A 21208-nucleotide genomic window follows, 5' to 3' on the forward strand; every position below is an offset into this window, starting at 1 on the left:
CATTGAGGGCTGTGATATATTTATGGCATGATTTTGTGTGTCGCCACTCTGCTTCCTCAGCAGTCAGCTATGCAGTGTTTCTTCCACAGGGAACCATTTATATTCTTTAATACATTATAGAAGGTCATGATTTTCTCTATAAAAAAACCTGAAAAAACCTTGGATGCAATGCATAAAATCTAAAATAAAGATAGTTTTCTTGGAACAATAAAGGCTGCAAACTCATATGTCATTGCTGTCTAACCTGAGCTCACCCAACCAGAATGTTAATGTGTTGTGGGGAGAAACCAGATTACTGGAAGTAAACCTACACATTCAAAGGGGGGAATAAGCAACTTCACATAGATGTCTGAGATTTAAATCAACACTTTCCACAGTGAACCAGCTAACAAACTTTTAATTACTTTTTATTAGATTAAGCAATAAATATTACCCTTTACAATAAGATTTCCCACTGTCAAAACACAGCTAAAAGTCCAATGATAGAGATCTTCTCTCAAGCAGGGCTTAGCCACAAAGCAGTAGTGTTCTATTTGTGCCTGTTAAGCCTGGATTGCTGGTTCATTCATACTGATTGTATTTGCTACTAAGTGCATATACACAAGTTCAAAGTATTAACTATTCTTGTATGACATGAATTACCAGAAATAATAGTTTTAAGAGCAGTAAAGTGTTTTATTTTAAGGGTCCATTAGAAGATAATTAAGAGTTGACCTGTAACATTAAAAAACTATAAAGGAAGTCAAAGAGCTTGACATAAAAATTAGCACTTTTTCAAATTGAACTGCCAACTAAACATTTTTGCAAGTCTGTAAATGTATGAATGTATGAAAATTAGATCATGAATTTGCTCTCATCCTGACACACTTCCTATTGTCTTCATATGACATACATCTGTGATATAACCACAGTCTAATTATTTGTTCTTCAACTCATAATATGTTTTCCCTAATATTCTTCTCGGTGGCAGGCAAAATAAGGCCAAAGGTATTCCCATTGATTAGTGTCTTGTGAACTTGGCACCTTTCTACAACAAGGTGAGCATGCCATCCCATTGAATTAATTAATTACCATTTGTCATTTGGGAACCATTTAAATTTGTAAAATTGTGCCTGGGCCAGGCGAGGTTAATTGGGCATTTAGCTCTCAGAGCTCCCCTCAGCACCCAGGAGGAGCTGGTTCCTAAAACAGAAACAGGCTCCTAATAGAGATGACACAGTGACCCTAGCAATAGAAAACATGAAGTTTCACATCTGATCTTACCAGCCTGTTACTGATAAATGCTTATGAATCCATCTTCATAATCTCATTCCATCCTGCATTTCTTGTTAAGATGGAAGAGAGAATGCTGGAGACGTTACTGACTAGTGTTTTGTAACTGTGGTCATGTTCCATGTGTGTTTGTCTTTGCCCTGACAGAGACAGATGGACTGGGAGCCACCATATTTACCAGAGGAAGCGGTTTATAGAATACTGTCAGGGGAGAGCGAGTAGTTTCTGAAATACAGCTTTCAAGTCACAATCATCAATCTCTGCACTGCTTGTCTGAATCAAGCAAGCTAGAGAGCTAGTTTATTTGTGATTTTTAAGAGAGGAGTTATGCTATGCTATTCTAGGACCTTTGAGACACAAAGACAAAAAGGCCCTAGAGTAACCTCACAACAACTAAAGGAAAAGTAAAACTAACATAAATTAGTATGTAGGTAGTATGTCACTTTCTGTCAATTACATAGTAAAAATAGGACAATAAAATTGGTGGCACTGTGTTATTGAAATGCCTTTTAAGATTGTCAGAAAAAGTTATTTGAATACCATTTTATGTTAGACTCCTGTGCACATTTGCTGTACTTTTGATTGAAATATCATTTAGAAATCATAGAAATACCTTGAAGGCATTGATAGATAGATAGATATGGTGGTGTGTGTTGGTGTGCGTGTAACATTTCTAAGGCTTTGGCCAAAATAAGAATATATTTGCGAGTATTTCAGTGTTTCTTATTCTGAAGACCTACTTTGATATATCATTTCATCTTTCCCTTGTAAATTTGTGATCCATTTTTCCACCTGAAGGCCACCATAAATAACTCCAGCTGAACAAAAGCACATCTTGATTTCAAAAAAATGTGTATCTCGTGTACAAAACTGCATCAAGGTGTTTCAAGTCATTTTCCTCCGACTCTGAGCTCTCTGACAGCATTTTGCCGCAGAAATACTTTATTCTCTTATTTTTTTGTGTGTGACCTGTCACAATATTCACTCTGTAGAATACCCTTAACGTCAGCACTCATACATTTCTGTCATCCACAGCTGTTAACAAGATTCAAGAATAACAACAGCCTTAAGGTGTTTACGGTGTAGTGTCTTCAATTATCAGGAGAGCTACCTGCCAGGTTGTGTCTAATTCCTTGCAAGGCGAGAGTGTACACTAACAAGTGTGTTTATTCCTGTCAGCTGTTTTTCTGCCCAGAGGAAAGCACAAACTTAGGCTCACCTGTTCTCTGTTAATAGGCTTTATTTATTTGACATTAATTTAACTTAGACTGCCTTGTTCCCCACTTATCCGTTATTACACTTTCAGTCATTCAGGGGGTTTTTCCCTTTAAGTGGAGACTTTGGGGTTTTGTGAACTTAATGGAATTAGTTTGTCATATTTATATATTTTTCTTGACTTTACAGTAGAATCCATACCTGTAAGCTGTGCTGTTAAAAACAGGAATCATGAAAAACCCAAATGAGCCTGAAAAAAAAGAAACATGCAAGCCTTATATAAAAAAAAAATCATAAAAAAATTAAAAAAAACCCCAGCAAGTTCTAACACCAGGATATACAGTTATACTCTACAATTATAAAACAGAAGAACGAAGCTGAACCATACCTTGTTGGAAGCAAAAACTTAAATAAATGAGAAAAGTATTTAGTACTGTACAAATTATTTTGATTACTTCAGGTGTGTTATTGTCCTCTAAATACACTCGATTTATTTATGATTCTGCTCTACCTGGACTCACCCAATACACAGTGCTTCCTTACTTTCACTGAGTGGTGTAAGATTTTGTAGAATTTTAATCACATCTGACAGTGCTGATGCAAGGACAGCACTTTATGAGTGCTGTCTTCTTGCAGTTTTCTTTAGGCACCAGTCTGTTTTTTTTGTGTCAACTGCTGTTTGGTAATTAACTGGCATCTAACACTCTTGCTTGAGCTGATGTGGGAAGAGAGGTAGCAGGCTGTGTTGATTCAGATTAGACATTGCTGTGTACTCATTTTAGTAGTCAGGAAAAGTTTGCATTCCAAACTTGCTAAGACCATGTCTTATCGAAAAGTAGGGGATTAGTGTGAAAACTGCTTAATGACCATCATAAAGCCATTCAGGGCATGAGTCTTTGCATTCAGCTAATTCTGTTACTCCTACAGTCCCATGAAAGACTTCTCAGCATATTTGCCAAGTGATATCAGCTGAAGTATACTTTACAGACATAGCTTGCAGTACATTGTACAGAAATATATTTTAGTGAAGTACTAAATCATGTTAGTTCTTCAATTTCTATAGAGAAATTGAAAATAAGTTTTCATTTCTCTACAGTGAATCACTTTTTGCAGGTGACATGTTACAGTTTTCAATTTTTTTGGAAAGTATTTGTGTTTTTTTGCTTTTTAAGAAAGATGGCAGTTTTGACTCCTCCATGAGTATGTAAACAATAGATGTGAAAGAAATCTACTGGATGAATAAAAACTAAGAAAATAAAACTGCGCAGAGAAAAGAGAAAATAGAAGATTGAAATAGTCCATCTTAAATTCTTTCTCTAGGCACTAGTTCAGCCCTTAAAACTAATCTCTATTATTTTTTTCATTCCATATAATAATCTCTTTATGGTTCAGAAAAGCTTAGAATTATCTCCACACCTTTGACGCATTTTGCTAAGGACTGTATTATGTAAAATAGTCCCATGTTTCCCCTCCGTGGGATGTATCTTGTCTTTTGTACAAACCGTCTGTGAATAAGACTGGTCTGTTGCTCTGAGAGAGGGAGAAAATAACCCTTATGACATTTCCCAATTTGCAAATCCTGACACTATCTCCTCCTCAACCATTCTTCTAGAGTTTTGAGGCTTTGACAAGGTTTCTATGACTGTGTGCAAAAACTGCTGATCTGTTCATAGTCAGACTATTTTTGGGTTGGTTTCACAATAACTATTTGACTCATGGGCTTCCATGGGTTAGATTCTCCAGTCTACAGTTGAAACCAGACGTTTGCATATAATGTATAAAAAGATTCATTTTTTCATTAACATTAAATTAGACTTCTTTTCCATTACTTTAGGTCAGTTCACTTTATTAAAATCATAAACTGAACTGTGAAAGTGAAAGCACTGGAAAAATTGGGAAACATTTGTCTTGAATGTAATCAACAAAATAAGACAACTTTGGTAGCAAACTGCCTTTTAATATATATATTTTTTTCTCTTCCTGCTGCACAGAATAAAGTGAGGCAACCTTATCCCTATCTTTATCAAGATTCTTTCTAAATAACCGATTCAATTCAACTATCCAGTCTCTCTAAGTTCAAGCTCTGACAAAAATCAGTTCAGCCAATAGATACAAGGTATTTATTAGATTGTTCCCCAGAAAACTGAGAGAAAACCTAAGGTCTGCTGACCATAGAGTGATGCATAACCTTGGTTTCATCTTCTTTATTCTCTCTAATCCTACTTTATCCTTTACATGGATTTTGGGGAAAGCTGGTAATTATCCCAACGATAATTGGCCAAGAGATGGGGTACACGCTGGACAATTTAGAGATCTTTGTGCTGATTCTATTTATTGGAAGAAAGCAAAAACTTTGCAACATTTCATACAGATAGGTAAGAAAGTGTGCTTCAAGATTAATGTAACTTTTATGACTGTTGCAAACCGCCAGCTGTATGTAGAATTTATTCTATTGGATGGGCAGATCAGAGGGATGTACTACCTTGTTATATAAGAAACAAAGCATCAAACCAGTAATGTTGCTTTACCAAACACTTTGTGTAAAGGTCAGTTCCTTGATTCAATTTGTGCCTAATACAGAATTGGATGGATGGACACAAACTGCTTTTAGATTACACCCTTAAGACATTTGGCTAGTAACATAATTTAAATAGAATATGTGTATTTATGAAGATCAAGGACCAACAGATGCTATACATCTTTGTCCTAATCAAACATAAAATTTGTTGACTTTCCTTTCTAATGATCTAATTCAACAATCTAGGCCACTCACCATATCTTTAAGATTAAATGTTTTCCAAATTTAAAAATGCAACAGTCCTTCAAATGTTCTTTTTTTTTTTCTTTGTAAGGCTGAGAAAAGCTCAAACTTACACAACATCTTAAGCTTTACTTTGACATGACTCTTTTCATTTTACAAGATGTATGCCTTTTGCATACGACACAAATTGGGCATTAAATGATTACAAAAATAAATACAACAGTGAGGCTGTTTCAGTAGGGAAGTCTAATTCCATCTCGTCTCAACAAGCTGGATCAGTTCTAAACCCTTTAGAACTGTTTCTGTCTTGTCTTGAATGAATTTTTTTCTGAGTCACAAAATTACACCATCTTTTGAAAAAGTTTATTCATACAATAGAAAAGTAACTCGTTCTATAAAAATGAAAAATTGGGTCGAATGATGAACACAGGAATTAGAACATGGTCGTCAATAGGGCCCTGCAGACCAACAGCAATTCCCAGTGACAGTGCCACTTTTACCCATTTCTTAGAGCACTTTGACCTACCTTAAAAATTGTATGGTACTGTGAACTTTAGATGTGTTTAGAGCAAAAGATTATGGATATGTAGCTTAGTTGTCTTTGAGCAGAATCTGTATAATGGGGTGGTAGTTAGGCTGGTAGCAATAGCAAGAGCAAGGCAGTTTTCAGTCTAAATCCGTGTACACCTGGGCCCTTCTGTGCAGAGTTTGGAAGTTCTCTCTTTCCATACAGTGCTGTGAACAAGTACTTGTTCATTTAGATTTCACCCTCAAACAAATTGCATTGTAAATATAAAAATGCAGCTTTCAGGTGTTGGTTTTATTACTGGTCAGTCAACCCGGCACTGTGATAAAAGCTAACCAAGTCAACCCGGGGCTATGTTGACCTTATCACTAGTCGTGCCACCCTTTGCAAAACTGATTGCAATCAAATCTTTGCAAAAATTGTCAGTAAGTCTTTTGCATCAATTTAGAGGAATTATTGCTCATTCTTTTTTGTAGAACAGGTTTAAACCATTAATGACTTATTTAAGGCACATTTCACAAAGTCTATATAAAGATTTTGACAAAGTTACTCCAAAATCTTCAAATTATTGATCTTGAGCAATTCACATGCACTTGCTGGCATGCTTTGGATCATTGTCCAGTAGCATAACTCAAGTGCATCTTATCTTTTGGCCAGGAACTGATGGCTAGAAACTGTCATCTCAAAATTTTGTGAAACATTTTAATGAGAAATTAAATACATTTTATTGATTACTCAATCATATTATCACTGAGTCAGATTATTGAGCTCCCCTTCACCAGTAAAGGAAAATATATTGAGAAACATTAGAATTTTATGTTGAGGTCTCTCTAAAAGGTCTAATAGAAAATAAGTAATTAGTCTGTCAGTATAAATGCAGCAAATAAAAGCATAGATATGAATGGATTTGATCATTATCAGCAGCTATTCAAAATAATATCACATATATATTCTAACTATAACTATTCTTATTTTCACAAATTTGCACTCAAAAAACAAGCAGATCATCAATTCAATTGTGAAGATTAGCCTGGATTTGAATAACATTGCTGATATCATGGCAAAGCCACACTCTGTTATGAACATCTGCATCATGGCGTTTACATGACAGCTAATTTACTATTTACTACTACCTAAATATCTCTAAAGGCCAGTTATATCCCCCACTTATAACAGTACATCCTTACTGGATTGCATTAATTGGACCCTAAATAAAACTTGCATACCAGTGAGATGGGATTTTGTGGCATCTGTGAGAACCAGGCTTTCTCTGCAGAGACCTCCGCCCACAGTCCACATGGCCAAAATAATCTTCTGCCAATGCTGTAGAACCAAGGATACATCTATAATTGTTTTGTCAATCCTTACAATAAATGGAGCCGTTTTCACAAAAAACTCAAAGAAAATCCTGGGAGAGCATGCACATATTACACAAAAAGTCATCTGCCAAGATCAGAAGCTCTTTAAGCATCGATGCAACAGTGCAAAGAAAATGACACCACCTAGTGCTCTGATGTATGTCTACTTAAATGCATTTCTGTCAATTTATTTTCTGCAATCTTAAACACAAGATGATACAACTAAATCCGTTTTAATAACCCATTAAAACACACTTTGCAACATGTGTAAAGTTAAAGCATTTCTAAGGAAATACCTAAAATCATAAATTAAAGAGCATTTTACTTGTTCCAAATTTCAGACTTATTTCTTGTTCACACATTGGCGTAGTTTGATAGCCCTTATGGGATGGTCATAACTTGTCTTGATATGGGGTACTGCAGTGCGGTCTCAATGAAAAAGTATGAAATTTTATTGATATAAATGTATGCAATAGTTTTAGGACCATTGGAAAAACAAAATCTGAGTTTAATTGTACAATTTATACTTCTCCTTAGAATTCTGACATCAGTCTCAAAATTCTGGTCATAATTCTAGATGCTATCAGCTCCAATGACAGCTAAGTGAGTTATGGAGAAGAAGAACTAATCTTTTGCAGAAACATGTCAGATTTAAGAGACTTTTTTAATGTGACCAATGACACTCTGAAGATGCAGTTTAGTTAATGGAAGAAAGGCAGAACTCCAATAACTTGTTAAGCATAACAATACTTGCACTACATTGATGAAAAAAAATCATATAAATAACTGGTTGGCCAGGGACTAAATAAAAAAAAAAAGTAAAGTAAAAGCATGTTAATTATTCAACAGAAGAAAAGGTTGTGGTCAGAGAATGGATTTTGCTCTTACTGACCTTGCCACCACAATAATAGTAGGTGATTTAAAAAAAATAAATGTCTTAAATGTATAATGCCTTATGTACTAAACACCAGTAGATTCTACAAAAGGAAACTGTACAAACAAGCCTTTCACTTCTTATTAAATATAACATTTTAATGAGAAATAGATTATTATATGAAACATTCATTTAAAATTAGCTGATATAATAATCCCAACATAAAGGCAAAATAATTACATAGGCAAGTTATTAGGTGTAAAAAATGCTCAGACATAATCATGGATACATGTACAATAAGCAACACTGTGGTAGCAAAATGCCATACAAGTAAATGTGCTTGTCTTATGGACCTTGCAAGTGGCTTAAACTAAATTGTAGTATACAGTTTATCATATAAAACAGTCATAGATGGTCATGAGTCTAATCAGGTATATAAGACATGGCTGCCCTGTATTTTGTGCTAATGTACTTGCAGGGCATTTTTTGAAATAATCTTTGTATTTCCTTTTAGTATTGATAATTTATCATAGTGTTACTGTAACACAGTGCCGTTACTGTGATAGAGATCCTATTTACACATACATTGTACAACAGGGGACAAAAATATGAACCATCCCCTTGAGATATCTGTTGGCTTGGTCTTGTAATCAATCCCCCCTCATGCACAAGCCTCCTTTTAAGGTGTAGTCTTCTGAAGAAGTTGAAACCAATATATTTGACCTACATTTATGATCCTAATAATGAAACTAAATTATTCTCTTTTTTTTGTAAAATGTACGTTTTTCAGCTCTAACCATATTAAAGGGATCGATAACAGGCACTTAATAATAATAACAAAAATAATAATAATAATAACAATTTTGTAACAGTTTATTTGGATAGTCCAATACTGAATACTTAATAAATGTTGGATGCATTTTTGTGGCCAATTAGTTTGCTTGTTTTACTTTTTACTGTGTCTCAGTGTTGATACTTCTGTGTAAATGGATCATATTTACCTTCTCATTGCTTTATACAGTGAATGCAATTTCACAATTTAGCTTTTTATGTCAGAATTAGTAGGTTTTAAAGCTTGGGGCGCCGGGGAAGTGAAATGCAATGTTCGACCATGATTGCCGCACTGGTCACAGCATTTTGCAGACATGTTGAGCCTTTGAACATACATCTACAGTAAAACTACAATGGAGACAATAGCTTAACATGCATAAGCACCAAGTAATACCACAACACATGTACTTTCAATGTATGGCATTGTAGCAGCATTGTTATGGTTGTTTCTTTACATAACCAAGTAACCGACAATCAGTGGTGATTATACTAAGCTATTCACGCTCCAGGGAGTTTATTCAAGAGATGCCGCAAACCTTTTTTTGTGTAAAGTCACTAATGCGCTCAAGAAAGCAGGTGTAACATGGAAATATATCAACTGAGACACAGTGTTTCTTTTCCATTGGCTTGCAAAAAATGAGAAATACTGGAAGTGTCCAAAAAAGAGCCAATAATAAGCTAAACTTTTTAGAACTAAGAAGTCTTGTCTTAAACTTTACCTAATAGCTTTTTGAATGAGATAATCCAGGTTACTGTTTGCTAATATGAAGGAACTAATTCTTACTCTCATCTTTTCAAGAAAATTAATAATGTTGAGATTTGTTGCCTAACAGTTACCAAGCAATTCTTGATCTAAAATAGAAAGAGGGCTTAAAGACAGACAGACAGCAGGGAAAACAAAAACCACAGACTATTAAATAAATAACAAAAAATGTGAAATTATGATGACACCAAACCAGAAATGACTGCATTACATTAATTCTAGAAGCTCATCCAGATAGATCAAGAAAAAGCTGGTTTTGTGTTGCAAAATGTATTGAAATCGACTGAAATTGGAGCTCCCAAAACCAATTTTATTAAATGTTTTTGTGATTCCAATTTCATTGTTGCTTGCATCAAGTCCTTCACAACACAGGATGATTTGCACATCTACGTCTTAAAATGTTTCCTAAAAATTTGTCTCACAACAATAACAGCAGTTATTGGTAAAGAACACAAGAAAATACATCACAAAAAATACACATCATGATATTAACATACATTAAATTAACGACGCAACAAAAAACTAATACATAGGATTTACCAGAAAAAAAATAAATGATCTTTTAAAAAATATATGAGTAGGTATTTTTTTTAAAGCCGACACATTTTACTCCATAAGCTCATTTGTGTTTCAGGGGACAGCAATATATAATATATTTTTTTATGTGACACTTTGTAAAAGAAAATATTGGATTCATACAACATACCAAGTTTGTTTTTGCAGTGAAGATTTAGTGAATGAGTCCACTTGCAAATATTAATCACATCATTGTGTTTCAGTATTGGATTACCAAAATAAAATGTGACCATGAAATACATAGGTAGTGTTTTATGTTTAAGACTGAATGTGTTGAACACAGTTGCAGTTCTTTTTATACCTCCAGCAACATGCAGAAAATGTCAAACTTCTTAACTCAAAACAAAAAGAGAAATTTTTACATGTGGTCATAAAAAGCTTACAGAGTAACACTTTCAAAAGGTATTATAAGCTTTAATATAAGATTTTCTTCTTTTTTTCCTGCAGCACAAAATACAAGTTCAATGGCTTTAACGACACAATTTCACTCAACATGTTATGTCTCCACTCATCATATTCCTTTTTGCTGTGCTCTTGTCTGAAATCTTCTGAGAGAGTTGAACAAAGACATATAAATGGAACAGGTACAGGGTGAACTTCATGACTTACTGTATGTCTACCTCAGGGAAGTGTATGGCTTTAGGTTGTCTTGCAAATGTGGCTGAATGATGAATGTTTACATTTTGCTCTCAGTGCTGAAAAGCTCCACAGATCAGCAATCACAACATGTACATTTTGCAAAGCTGTACAAAATAGCATTGATTGTTATAATCTTCAGACCACAATATTGCATTCACGCACCAGGAGGTATACTGCCTTGTGAAAAAAAAAAACAACAAAAAAAACACACAGCTGGAATTTCATACACGGTGGGGGAGAAAAGCGTTCAAAATGCAAGATTCAGCAGAGTCTTGGGTCAGTCTCAAGTGACACATTCAATTAACAAACGGCATTAAGCGTTAAGCCAAAAAAAAAAAGAAAAAAGAGGTTTACAGACACACTCGCATACATTCACCCACACATATGTATATATAAACAGCTGGCTTTTGTTTTCAACATGACTATCCATTACTGCCCTGCTGTGTGCCTCGTGTATCAGAACAATGACAGTGTTAAATACCTTCCTAAAAGCAATGCAGATTCACTGTGGGTTCTGAAACGTAAGAAATGTGATGACTACTTACTCACTAGAGCTTTAAATTTCTTACAATGTATAAACATTTTAATACTAAACTGTTTGTTATGTTTGAAATACTTTGCCCAGTAGGTGAAATAAACTTATATCTGGTCTGCCATTGTGTTTTCTGTACCTTTAAAAATGTAATCTTTTTTCCTCAAGAAAGAATGGCAGTATCAGATGCAACCTTTGATCCCTTATGTTATAATCAAGGCCTCCTTTTCATCCAGTACATAGATATACTTGTTTTTTTTTTTTCACTTTCTCTTTTTAAGGTTTTTTAAGGGAATTACAGACATGCTGGGACAAGTATGATACAGTCCATACAGTGTTTCCATTGATCTTTTTTTTTTTTATCTGCCAGAAAAGCTTTTCATCACTGCCTCTTTCTCTTTTTTAAGAATTATACTTACAAAGTTAATATTACATCAAAAGGCAGAAAAGGTCAAAAAAGAAAAGAGAAAAAATAAGACTAACATCCCCTCATAGTTAATTAGTTGGGTGTTTCTCTGTTGCTTACCGTCCTTAACATTAATGTTTTACTCAACAAAGTTTTGCAGTCAGGTGGTCTGATTGTTTGAGTATTTCTGTGCTGTACATGTCCAAGGCATGGTTCACTCGAATCATCTCGCTGTTGTTGAGCTTCAGCCTATGCTTCAGCATACAAGAGAAAAGGTCCAGCTGTGGTTTGCCGGGTGCAGAAGGGGGGGCTAAGCGATTAATCCGATCCCTAATGTCCAGCAGCAGTAGCATCACAGATGAGGACGAGTAGAACTGAGTTCCTTGTGTATATGACTGGTTAACCTGCTGCACGGCGCTTCGCAGCAGGTCAGCGTTAAACCGCAGGCTGTAACCAAACACCTGGATATCGGAGATCTTTATGTAGATCTGCCGCTTGTTGGGGTCTGCGAGATCCACTGGACCCTGTCCCGTGTCATTACGGAGCCCAGTCGGAACCTTAGCACGGCTGCGCAGGTAAATGTGCACAGTCTCAAAGAAGGTCTTCCACCTGTTACCCAGCAGGAGAGTCCAGTTGAAGCACTGTGAGTTCTGTAGTCGAACTTTTTCCCATCGTGGGTAACCGTGTTCACCAAAGGGCATGCTCCAGCCTTCTGAGTGGCTGCCACTGAATGGGTTAACATAAACAAAGAACATGGGATCAATGCTGCTGTTTCGCATCTGACAGATTTTCATTGACAAACCGATGATCATGTGGAGGTAGTCCATCCGATTTTTGTTACTTTTCAGAGTCAGGGACATACGCTTGCGCCATCGTGGGTCAAAGAACGTCTCCAGTCGGATCTCGTTGCTGATGAAAGTGGTGTGTATGTACAACCGTGAATCCATTTTCTGCAGCAAGTATTTCAGCTCCAGGTCCTGAAAGTCCAGATCAGTTTCAAAACTGATGAACTGCTCGCTGCGTTCTGAGTCCACATTCTGCGGCTCACAGCGGCCACGGTACAACTTGTAGCCTTTGTTGCAGGAGCCACATTGTGAGATGTTGGCCAGGCTACACATGGCACAGCTGTTGTTGCCGCCTATGACACACGGGATGGGTCGCTGACACAGAGTTGCACCTGTGTGGCACACACATGCCTTTTGGCTCTCCAGGAAGGTCCCCCAGAACCCATTCTCATTGCAATACAGAAAGGACTGAACCCTGTTGAGCCACTGCATCACAGATCTGGAGTGACAGAAGGAAAAAAAGAACAAAACCATGAACAGCGAGTAAAATTTTGATTAGGTCAGATATGTGTTTCTTTTTTGGTTGTTGTTTAGTTTTGTTTTTGTGAAATGGCTGCTCTATATATAACACTCAACATAAAGTTTGGAAGAAAAAATATGATGTCCCTCAAGGGAAAATAATTGCATTACGATAGGAAGCATTAATTGCTATTCTTATCTAGTGTATTCTTTCCCTCAAGGCATCTAGCCTTGTCATCTTGACAGTGCTGTAACTTCTTTTCTGACTAGAGGAGGTGACTTTTTCAGAGAGGCTGACAAGTGAAGGTTAGTTTATATATTATTGAAGTATTGTATAATAACTCTGATGTTTGACACTGCATTCTGAGCAGGGCAAGTAAAACCAAAGTCTAAAATATAGTTTCATTTGAAAATACACAGAACCACATATTGCTTTTTGCCGTTTTTTGATCATACTGAAAGGCAAATGAAAATCCATTCTCTGGTTCTTATTTTCTTATTGCAGACTGAGAAATGGAGAAGTGTTGGGTATTATGCTTTCTTCAAGGCAATCAGAAAAAACCTTATAGATGTTAAACAGTTTTAAAAATGCATTATTTTTTCAAAAGTGTTGAAAATACGCTTTCATTTCATGAACATGTCTCGTCAAGTCAAATACATTGACAGCAATGGTTGTTTTTATCAAAAAAGGAACTTAATGAAATTCTAAGACAAATTAATTATTGATCCCCAGCAATGCCAACATAGTCTTGATGTTGGCATGATCTATGTAGATTTATATTTTTTAGAGTTCAAACACTAGAAAAAAATAATGATTTCCAGTTAGGTTTATTTTTTAGAAAGCTTAATTTAATTTGGGATAATTCTTCATTAGTTTCTTTGTGTCTGTGCTGTACCACTGGCTAGCTCTGTTAGCTCATCTTTGTTTACTGACATTTCCTTCATATAGGGTCAGAGATACAATTCAATGTTTAATCAGTTATGTCCATTTGCTTGTGTTTCTTTGTATGTGTATCTGTTTTCTAAAGGCATTAAAAACTTTTGGCAACTTTATCTTACAGCTTTTTTTTCTGTCAATAAAATTTTAACTTATAAATGTTCTGTTCTTTGCCAAGTTCTACATTTGATTAAGCTTACATTCAAGTGTACAAATCACACACCACAGACTATTGTGTCAACAATATTTATACTCACACTCAGCTCAAATGTACTTATTATTTAAGGTATATTAAAGAATGAAAATGTAGCAGGGTGTATATCAGAAAATAATGTAATAGTGGCTGAAAATGTAACACATGCCAGGAGAATAATTCTTTTTTGTCCTTTTAATAGTAACAAAGCTAATAAAACAATAATGCATCAGAGATATTATAATGTGGCAATAGGAAAGTCATATTTTATCCATCATGTTAAATGGTAATACATTTTTCACTAGTAAACACATTACTAATATAGAAATAAAAGTGATTAAACCATCACCAATAATGGCGTAACACAGAAACAGGACTACATAACTTGGAAATTAAAAATCCTAGTTTTTTTATGGATTTTGCTAATCAAATATGGGTATCTTAATCTTCCTGTTAATTCATTAAGGGTATTGTGAGTGACGACATAGGAAGATATTCAACAAAACCTTTAATTTAAATATTGGGGCTTTGTGGAGATAATTCAGTAATTGCATGTAAAGGAAATGTAGATATTACATTATTTTTATGCCACACCATTATTATAATAACCCAACCAATGGTTATTACATCATCTGTGGGCCAATTACTTTATGATATTAATGGCATGTTATTATTTTATTACATATACATTTGCAAAATGATTGTTATTGGTCAATGTCTAAGCAAACAAATAATAATAATAATAAAAAAAAGCTCATGGTTTGAGCAAAAGTTGTTAGACTGACAGGAAAGAATTCTTGTTTCACACAAACCTTTCTGTGTCCGTTTTTGTAGTGGACATTTTTATTGATTCTAAGTTGTTATAAAGAGTGAAAAGTGATCTGATGAAAAAGAAATGCAATCAAAAATAAATCTTTGTTATCCCTTTTGGCCCTAATGCAAACTGAAATAATATAATTATATCTATGAGCTCAGGAAAAGCATTAATGAGGACACGGCAGCTGTTATAAATCTGCCATTTTGATTGGATTAGAACAGAATGTTTGCTTTAAAAGGAAATGGTGCTTGACATCCTCCTTCTTGTCTTAATCGTGGCTGACTTTCAGAAAACACATGCTAACAGCATTGGCTTGCTTTAATAGGGACTTCGCAGGTCAAATTATTCAGTTATTGAATCACCAAGAACTTCAAGAAGAGAGTTTGGAGCTGCGAAATATGACTTGTGAACACTGATTTTACATATTTATTAAAACTGTCACTACTTGCTGATACATGATATGAGACACATGATCTGTGAAAAAAATCAAGTTCCTCTGCCTCCCCCATGTGGTCCTACAGCCATCTGCAAAAATACACCACTCGGTCAGAAACAACCAATCAGAGCCAGGAGGAGGGTCTTAGCACTGTTGTCTTGGAATCTCGATGTGCCCCTTGACAGATGGGAAGGAAATTTGGGGTTGCCTACTGATCTCCAAATCAGTGTATGAATCTGTGCACATTTGTCAAATCGATTGGTTGAATGTGGCTCTATGAGTGTTTAGTATGACCACTAGCATTTCTAGACATAAAAATGCTTTTTCCTATGATTGGCATTTCTAGAAATGCTTTTCTTTGAGTAGAAGCATTTTCAATGAGTCCTGTGACATACCAAAAATAAAGCATTCAGAGATCATTCATTTGTTAGGTACCTCTCATCCAAGAGAATGGGACTTTTCTAATTTTTTCCCAAAACACTGTCATGAATAAGTGGGGATGAAAACAAAATGATGAATGGCTCCATAGTGATAATAAGAAAATGTATCTTACATTCATTTAATTGAAAAATACAAATGATCTAAGATATGTTTACTGAAAACCTACCTACAAAGGACTTATGATATGTGCCATGTTAAGTAGAATTTATGACTCTTTGTTGTATGGAGGCTGAGGTATTAAAACGGGTTTTACCCTGGACATGAATAATTAAACTGAGCATATAAACTGGATGCAAATTACTTGGCTCGGAATGATGCAACTCCATATCTGTCACTATTAATCATTTACTTGAAGATTCCTAAGTTCATTGTACCTGAAGCAAGCTACTAATAAAGAAAATGCACTTGTAAATCTATTTAGGGGTTCCACTCTGAGTGATCACAACAAGAATTTATGATGGTTGTAATGAATGGAAAAATAGACCGGAGCTATGGTAAACTTTCTATGTGTAGCTTTAATTATAGCTACCCAATAATACACTACCTTCCTTACATCAAGTGAAATATATTTACTTGCTGGCTGTAACTTTCTTGAAATGGGATAGCAAATAGTCAAAATTCTAAGCTGTAATTTTGGATAGTTTGCTCTGTATCATTGTGCCTAAATAAATACAACAATGAAGTTCCTCTTTTATTATCATGAATCCATTTTGCAATTAAACTAAAAGCTGCGAGGGACCTGAGTGATCTCCTGAGTGATCTTTGGCCCATTAGTACGAATACATGTCTGTGCAAGAAAATTAAAGAAAACCTGCTTCTTTGAAGTTTCATTAAGCCCAACTACATATTACAGTACTTCTATTTTTAACTAAGGTATGAATATGCTGTTTATTTGCTCAATATACAATGCCCCAAGCACTGAAACACCATTAAGTAAGTTCCCTTGGCAACACAGCATAACAGCAGCTTTTACTTTTCTGTTTTCTCATCTAATTTTCTCCTGCAGAACATTGCAACACTTACACAAATGCAACTCAAAACCGCCTAAAAAGCATTGGGTTCTTATGTCTTTTGTGTATGACATACTTATATTTGCCACCAAGACAATGACATTGACATTCTCTTCTTATCTCAGTAGCATCAAGCCATTAGCCCTTTGGAGGATTCAAGTGTGTGGTCATGTGCATCTTTTAAAATTTCAATATGTACAGTAGAAGTGTTGTAGACGTTAATAGGAATGCAAGTGAGTTCACATGTATAACTGTCAATTTTACATGGTTCCCATGAGGACGTCCACTATTCCTAACTTGTTTATTAGACAGGTATCGTTCCAGAGACTGTCTTGTAGGTGATGCAACATGTAATCAAAGGCCTCTCTGCAGTGTCTTTATTTAAAGGTTGGAAAGTCTCTTACCATAGGAATGCAGAATATCTCAAATCCCCAATTAACATAACATTACAGCATATTTTCAAGTAAAGTTTTAATGCATGTATATTTTATATGTAATGTATGTCACTGATTTCGTTGCTGTCCTTATTAAGGGATATATGTAAAAATTGGAAGAATTCAAATGACCTGATATTGCAGGGTATGTAGCTAATGTGTATCAGGTCAGCTGCCTTAACAATTTTTTCTTTTTATTTTATTTTTATCATGTTCTTCAATGTTAGAGGTTCACCTTCATTTTCTTGGTATTTGTGTGTTCCCACAATAGTTTGCTGAAACTTTTGGTATGTCTCCTGGCAGAACAGTTGCAACTGAAGCAGGTTTGCAGGTTTTCATATGCACACCGATCTCTGCCCACAGATTTTGAATGAGACTGAGATTTGAGCTTTGTAATGGCAATAGCTAAGAAAACTTTCTAGCTGTTGATATCTCATGATCCTGTCACCTTCTGTGCTTCACAACTAGGATGGTGTTCCAAGGCTTGTAAGTTTTTCCCTTTTTCCTTCAATTGTAACGATTGCTTTATGAACAAAAACTTCAGGACACAAGACATGTTTACAGAGTTCGTTTTTTGCATTTTTCAACTATAATCTGTCTCTATTATGGTCATTGATGGAGAAAATATTTATTCCTTTTTGAGTGTCTGTCATGGCTACTTACAATTAGCTCCAAAACAATTAATGTCAGAATAGTTTCTGAGGAGGAGGTTCTCGACACACTAAAAATAAAAAGGACTCGCAGAGGGGTTTCTGGTTCAACTTATAAAAGTAACAGAAATATTCTCCAGTTTGACTTCATACAAAATTCAAATATAAACTTTATTTTGTGATACAAAAATTGTTTTGAGTTCTCACTCCATCACTGCGTAGCAATCAGACCAAGCAGAGCAGCTGTCTTTTCTTCTTAATCACAGCAGGAGGTTGACCTGACTAGAAAGAGGCTCTAAGCAAAAAATAAAAAAGCAATAGCTCATCTACCATCTGTAATCATGGGCATCATTTTGGATCAATAATAACATAATTTAGTAAATAGGTCATTTGTTAAATACTTAATAGGCTCCAACAGCGGCCTTCAGGTTTTTGTGTGCGTCTGGAAGGACTGTCTCTGGTTTTAAGTCTTTTGCAACTTCATAGTGATTTTCTTTGGGACTGCTGTTAATTTAGCTCTCTGTCTTCTCTTCAACTCTGATCATCTTGCATCACTGATGCACAAAAACATTCCTAAAGAATCCTAAGGATTTCTTTCAACAATAATCCGTGCCACTCTCCTGGTGTATAGGGATAATATTTGTCTTGTTAACAGGCTCCCTCACCTGAGCTTTGGAGCTTAGCACCTCCTCCAGACACACTTTGTCATTATTCTATCAGGTCACATTTATTTGCTGCTTTGTGTTGCTCTGCCACATAACGATTGACTAAAATAATGGTTGTAACATGAAAATATAAAACAAAAGTTTAAGAGGTAAACATACCTTTGAAAGACACTATGTGGGCTGATATGTACTGAATACGTTTTGCTTACAGCTACCTGTTACAGGCTGCAGAGGTAAGGCGTGAGACTTAGAGCCTTTACTGGTAATAGAAGAGCACTTTATTTCAGTAAGCGAGAAGGGTAAAGATGAGAGCTGATTTTAAAAGATTTATGGCATGACTGCCAAGCTAAACTTGTATAGTAGGTGAAAAAGCCTTTACACAGCTTTCTAGCATTGCATCTTTGAAACAGTCATAAAGGTTCAAATACCTATGTTCTAAAATGAACAATGAAAAATGAACATGGGGAGTTTGAGTCTGAGGGGAAATTGCATTGTGCACAACAACAGCAACTCCCCTGCAGAACATATATGAGACCTTAAATATACATGATGAAATCAAATAAATCCACCATCTGATGCAAAGCTGTTTCACACAGACAAACAAATAAACAAGCTGCTCTTATTTCCTGTGCCATTAGGCACTCTCGATGTTTACTCCATGGAAGAGGAAGCACATACTGCAGTTCTTTGATAACACTTCAGAACAGACCCTATGCCAACTCTCACACAAATGTGGGTGTGATCCTTTCTGTCAGGGACTGAAGACAGTGGCTGATTTTCAGGCCACTTAAATTAATATTTTATATATTCTTTTCCCTTTTTTATGGCAACATAACTAATGCTGGACAGTTTTTGCTGGCATTTCATCTGGCACTCCCCATTTTGTGTTTTTTGATTTGTGAGAGCAGATTGGGGAAATTCCTGGCAGTTCCTGACGCTATGGCACATCAGCAGCAAGGCTCTTAAGCTGCAACTGCAGTACGTGGTGACAGATGTGTGCAATGACCTAACAAGAAAACTCCCACAGCTACATTTTCTTTTAAGACTGCTAAGTGAAATAACAAGAGTAAGCTGAAGCGTTTTGTGCATGTGCAAGTCTCAGCACTAAATAGATTTGATATAAAGTAAAAGCACAACCTTGAAGAAAAAATATATTAGGAATTGCAGGTTTGACTTCCATGCTATACTGAAATACAAAAAAGTATCTCCGGCGATATTATTTTCTTAAAAAAAAAATATATAAACACTAAGTCTTTGGTTTAGTAAATCCCCATGGATATTATTTTTACTCACCTCTCTCTTGGCATTTGGTGGCTGGGATTGTGAAGACAGCGGATGCTGAGGCTGAATAGCTTGCGGGCGGTGCGCTGGATTTTGAGCCGCTGGATCTCCAGGGAACTCTGAAGGAGTCTGTAACGGGCCTGCAGGTCCCAGTCGCTGCCCCACAAAAGATGCACACTGCTGATGGGCAAAAAATGAGTGGACGGGAGTCTCTTCAGGAATGACTTGAACTCATCTAGAGAACAGTGGAGGGACAAGATGGGACAAAACAAAATGTAACACAGGATAAAGACTGAAATTAAACAGAAGTAATTTGTAGCCAGATGAAGACAAATTTACTGACACAAAACATTTAACGATGACTAGTCCTCATTACACAGTCTCTTGTAAATCGGCCAGAGTCCTGAGTCCTCTCTTTTGCACTTTATTCTTTAGCATAACCCTAACGTATTAAGGTTTAGGGACTGACATGACATAGGAAGAAGTTGCTGAACAATTTTATTGTTGATTTAGCAGTATGTTTTTAATATTTAGTGATGTTTTCTTCTGCATCTTTGGTTTGAAAATTTAAGGCTGATTCTGTTGTTCAAGTGCAGAACTGGAAGTAGTAATCATCCTCTCCTCTCCTCTCAGTTCTTGGGTACCAAGATTACTGCCCCCACATTTTTTCAGCCAGCCTTAGTGATTGTCCAAGTGGTTATCATCAAGCCTAAGATAAAATGTTCTTGTTTCCTCTTGAGACCACCGTTTTGTTTTGTTAATTTCTTAGCAACAATTGATTTAAGATGTTTCTTAAAATTTCTTTAAATACAACTAAAATTGTTTTATTCCTGTTCAGATTTTGATATACTAATGTTGAATGATTCAGAAAAGCTTTAATATGAACTAAAGGATTTTAATCTTGAATAAATGGAAATAATTAATATCCTAAATGCTGGCTCATCAAGACTGAGTTGAAGATGTTTGCCAAATACAATAAGAACTGTTCTAATCCTGTTCAGAATCTGAAATGTTAAAATGAAATGTTTTTTTCCAAATGTAATATTTTCTAAATAAATTTAATCTTGAATACTAACAGCACTAGTTAAAATAGCTCAACAATGCCAGCAAATATTTAATGAATCATTTAAAGAAGAGACAAAACACCAGAAATCTCATATCATTAGACTTTTACAGTTAAGGTGATGTAAAAATGTAAACCTAAAAACAAACGTACGGAATGAATAAGAACACAGTTTAGCAGAAATGCAAACCACAACAAGCTTTGGCACACTCAGAACATAGATC

The 21208-nt window shown here is 35.5% G+C and overlaps 1 protein-coding gene across 1 annotated transcript in view; it reads right to left on the minus strand.

Annotated features, from left to right (window-relative positions):
• Positions 1-8056: 8056 nt before the first annotated feature.
• Positions 8057-21208, minus strand: part of brinp1 (bone morphogenetic protein/retinoic acid inducible neural-specific 1) — a 121132-nt gene continuing 107980 nt past the window's right edge. Inside the window, exons 7-8 of the mRNA XM_028026237.1 lie at positions 19934-20156; positions 8057-13037 (exon numbers count right to left, since the gene is read on the minus strand). Coding sequence (XP_027882038.1) covers positions 11897-13037; positions 19934-20156 — 1364 coding nt within the window. The 3' untranslated portion in view covers positions 8057-11896. The remainder of the gene's footprint in view (positions 13038-19933; positions 20157-21208) is intronic.

The sequence above is a fragment of the Xiphophorus couchianus genome, chromosome 8 (assembly GCF_001444195.1).
Source record: "Xiphophorus couchianus chromosome 8, X_couchianus-1.0, whole genome shotgun sequence".
NCBI lineage: Eukaryota > Metazoa > Chordata > Actinopteri > Cyprinodontiformes > Poeciliidae > Xiphophorus > Xiphophorus couchianus.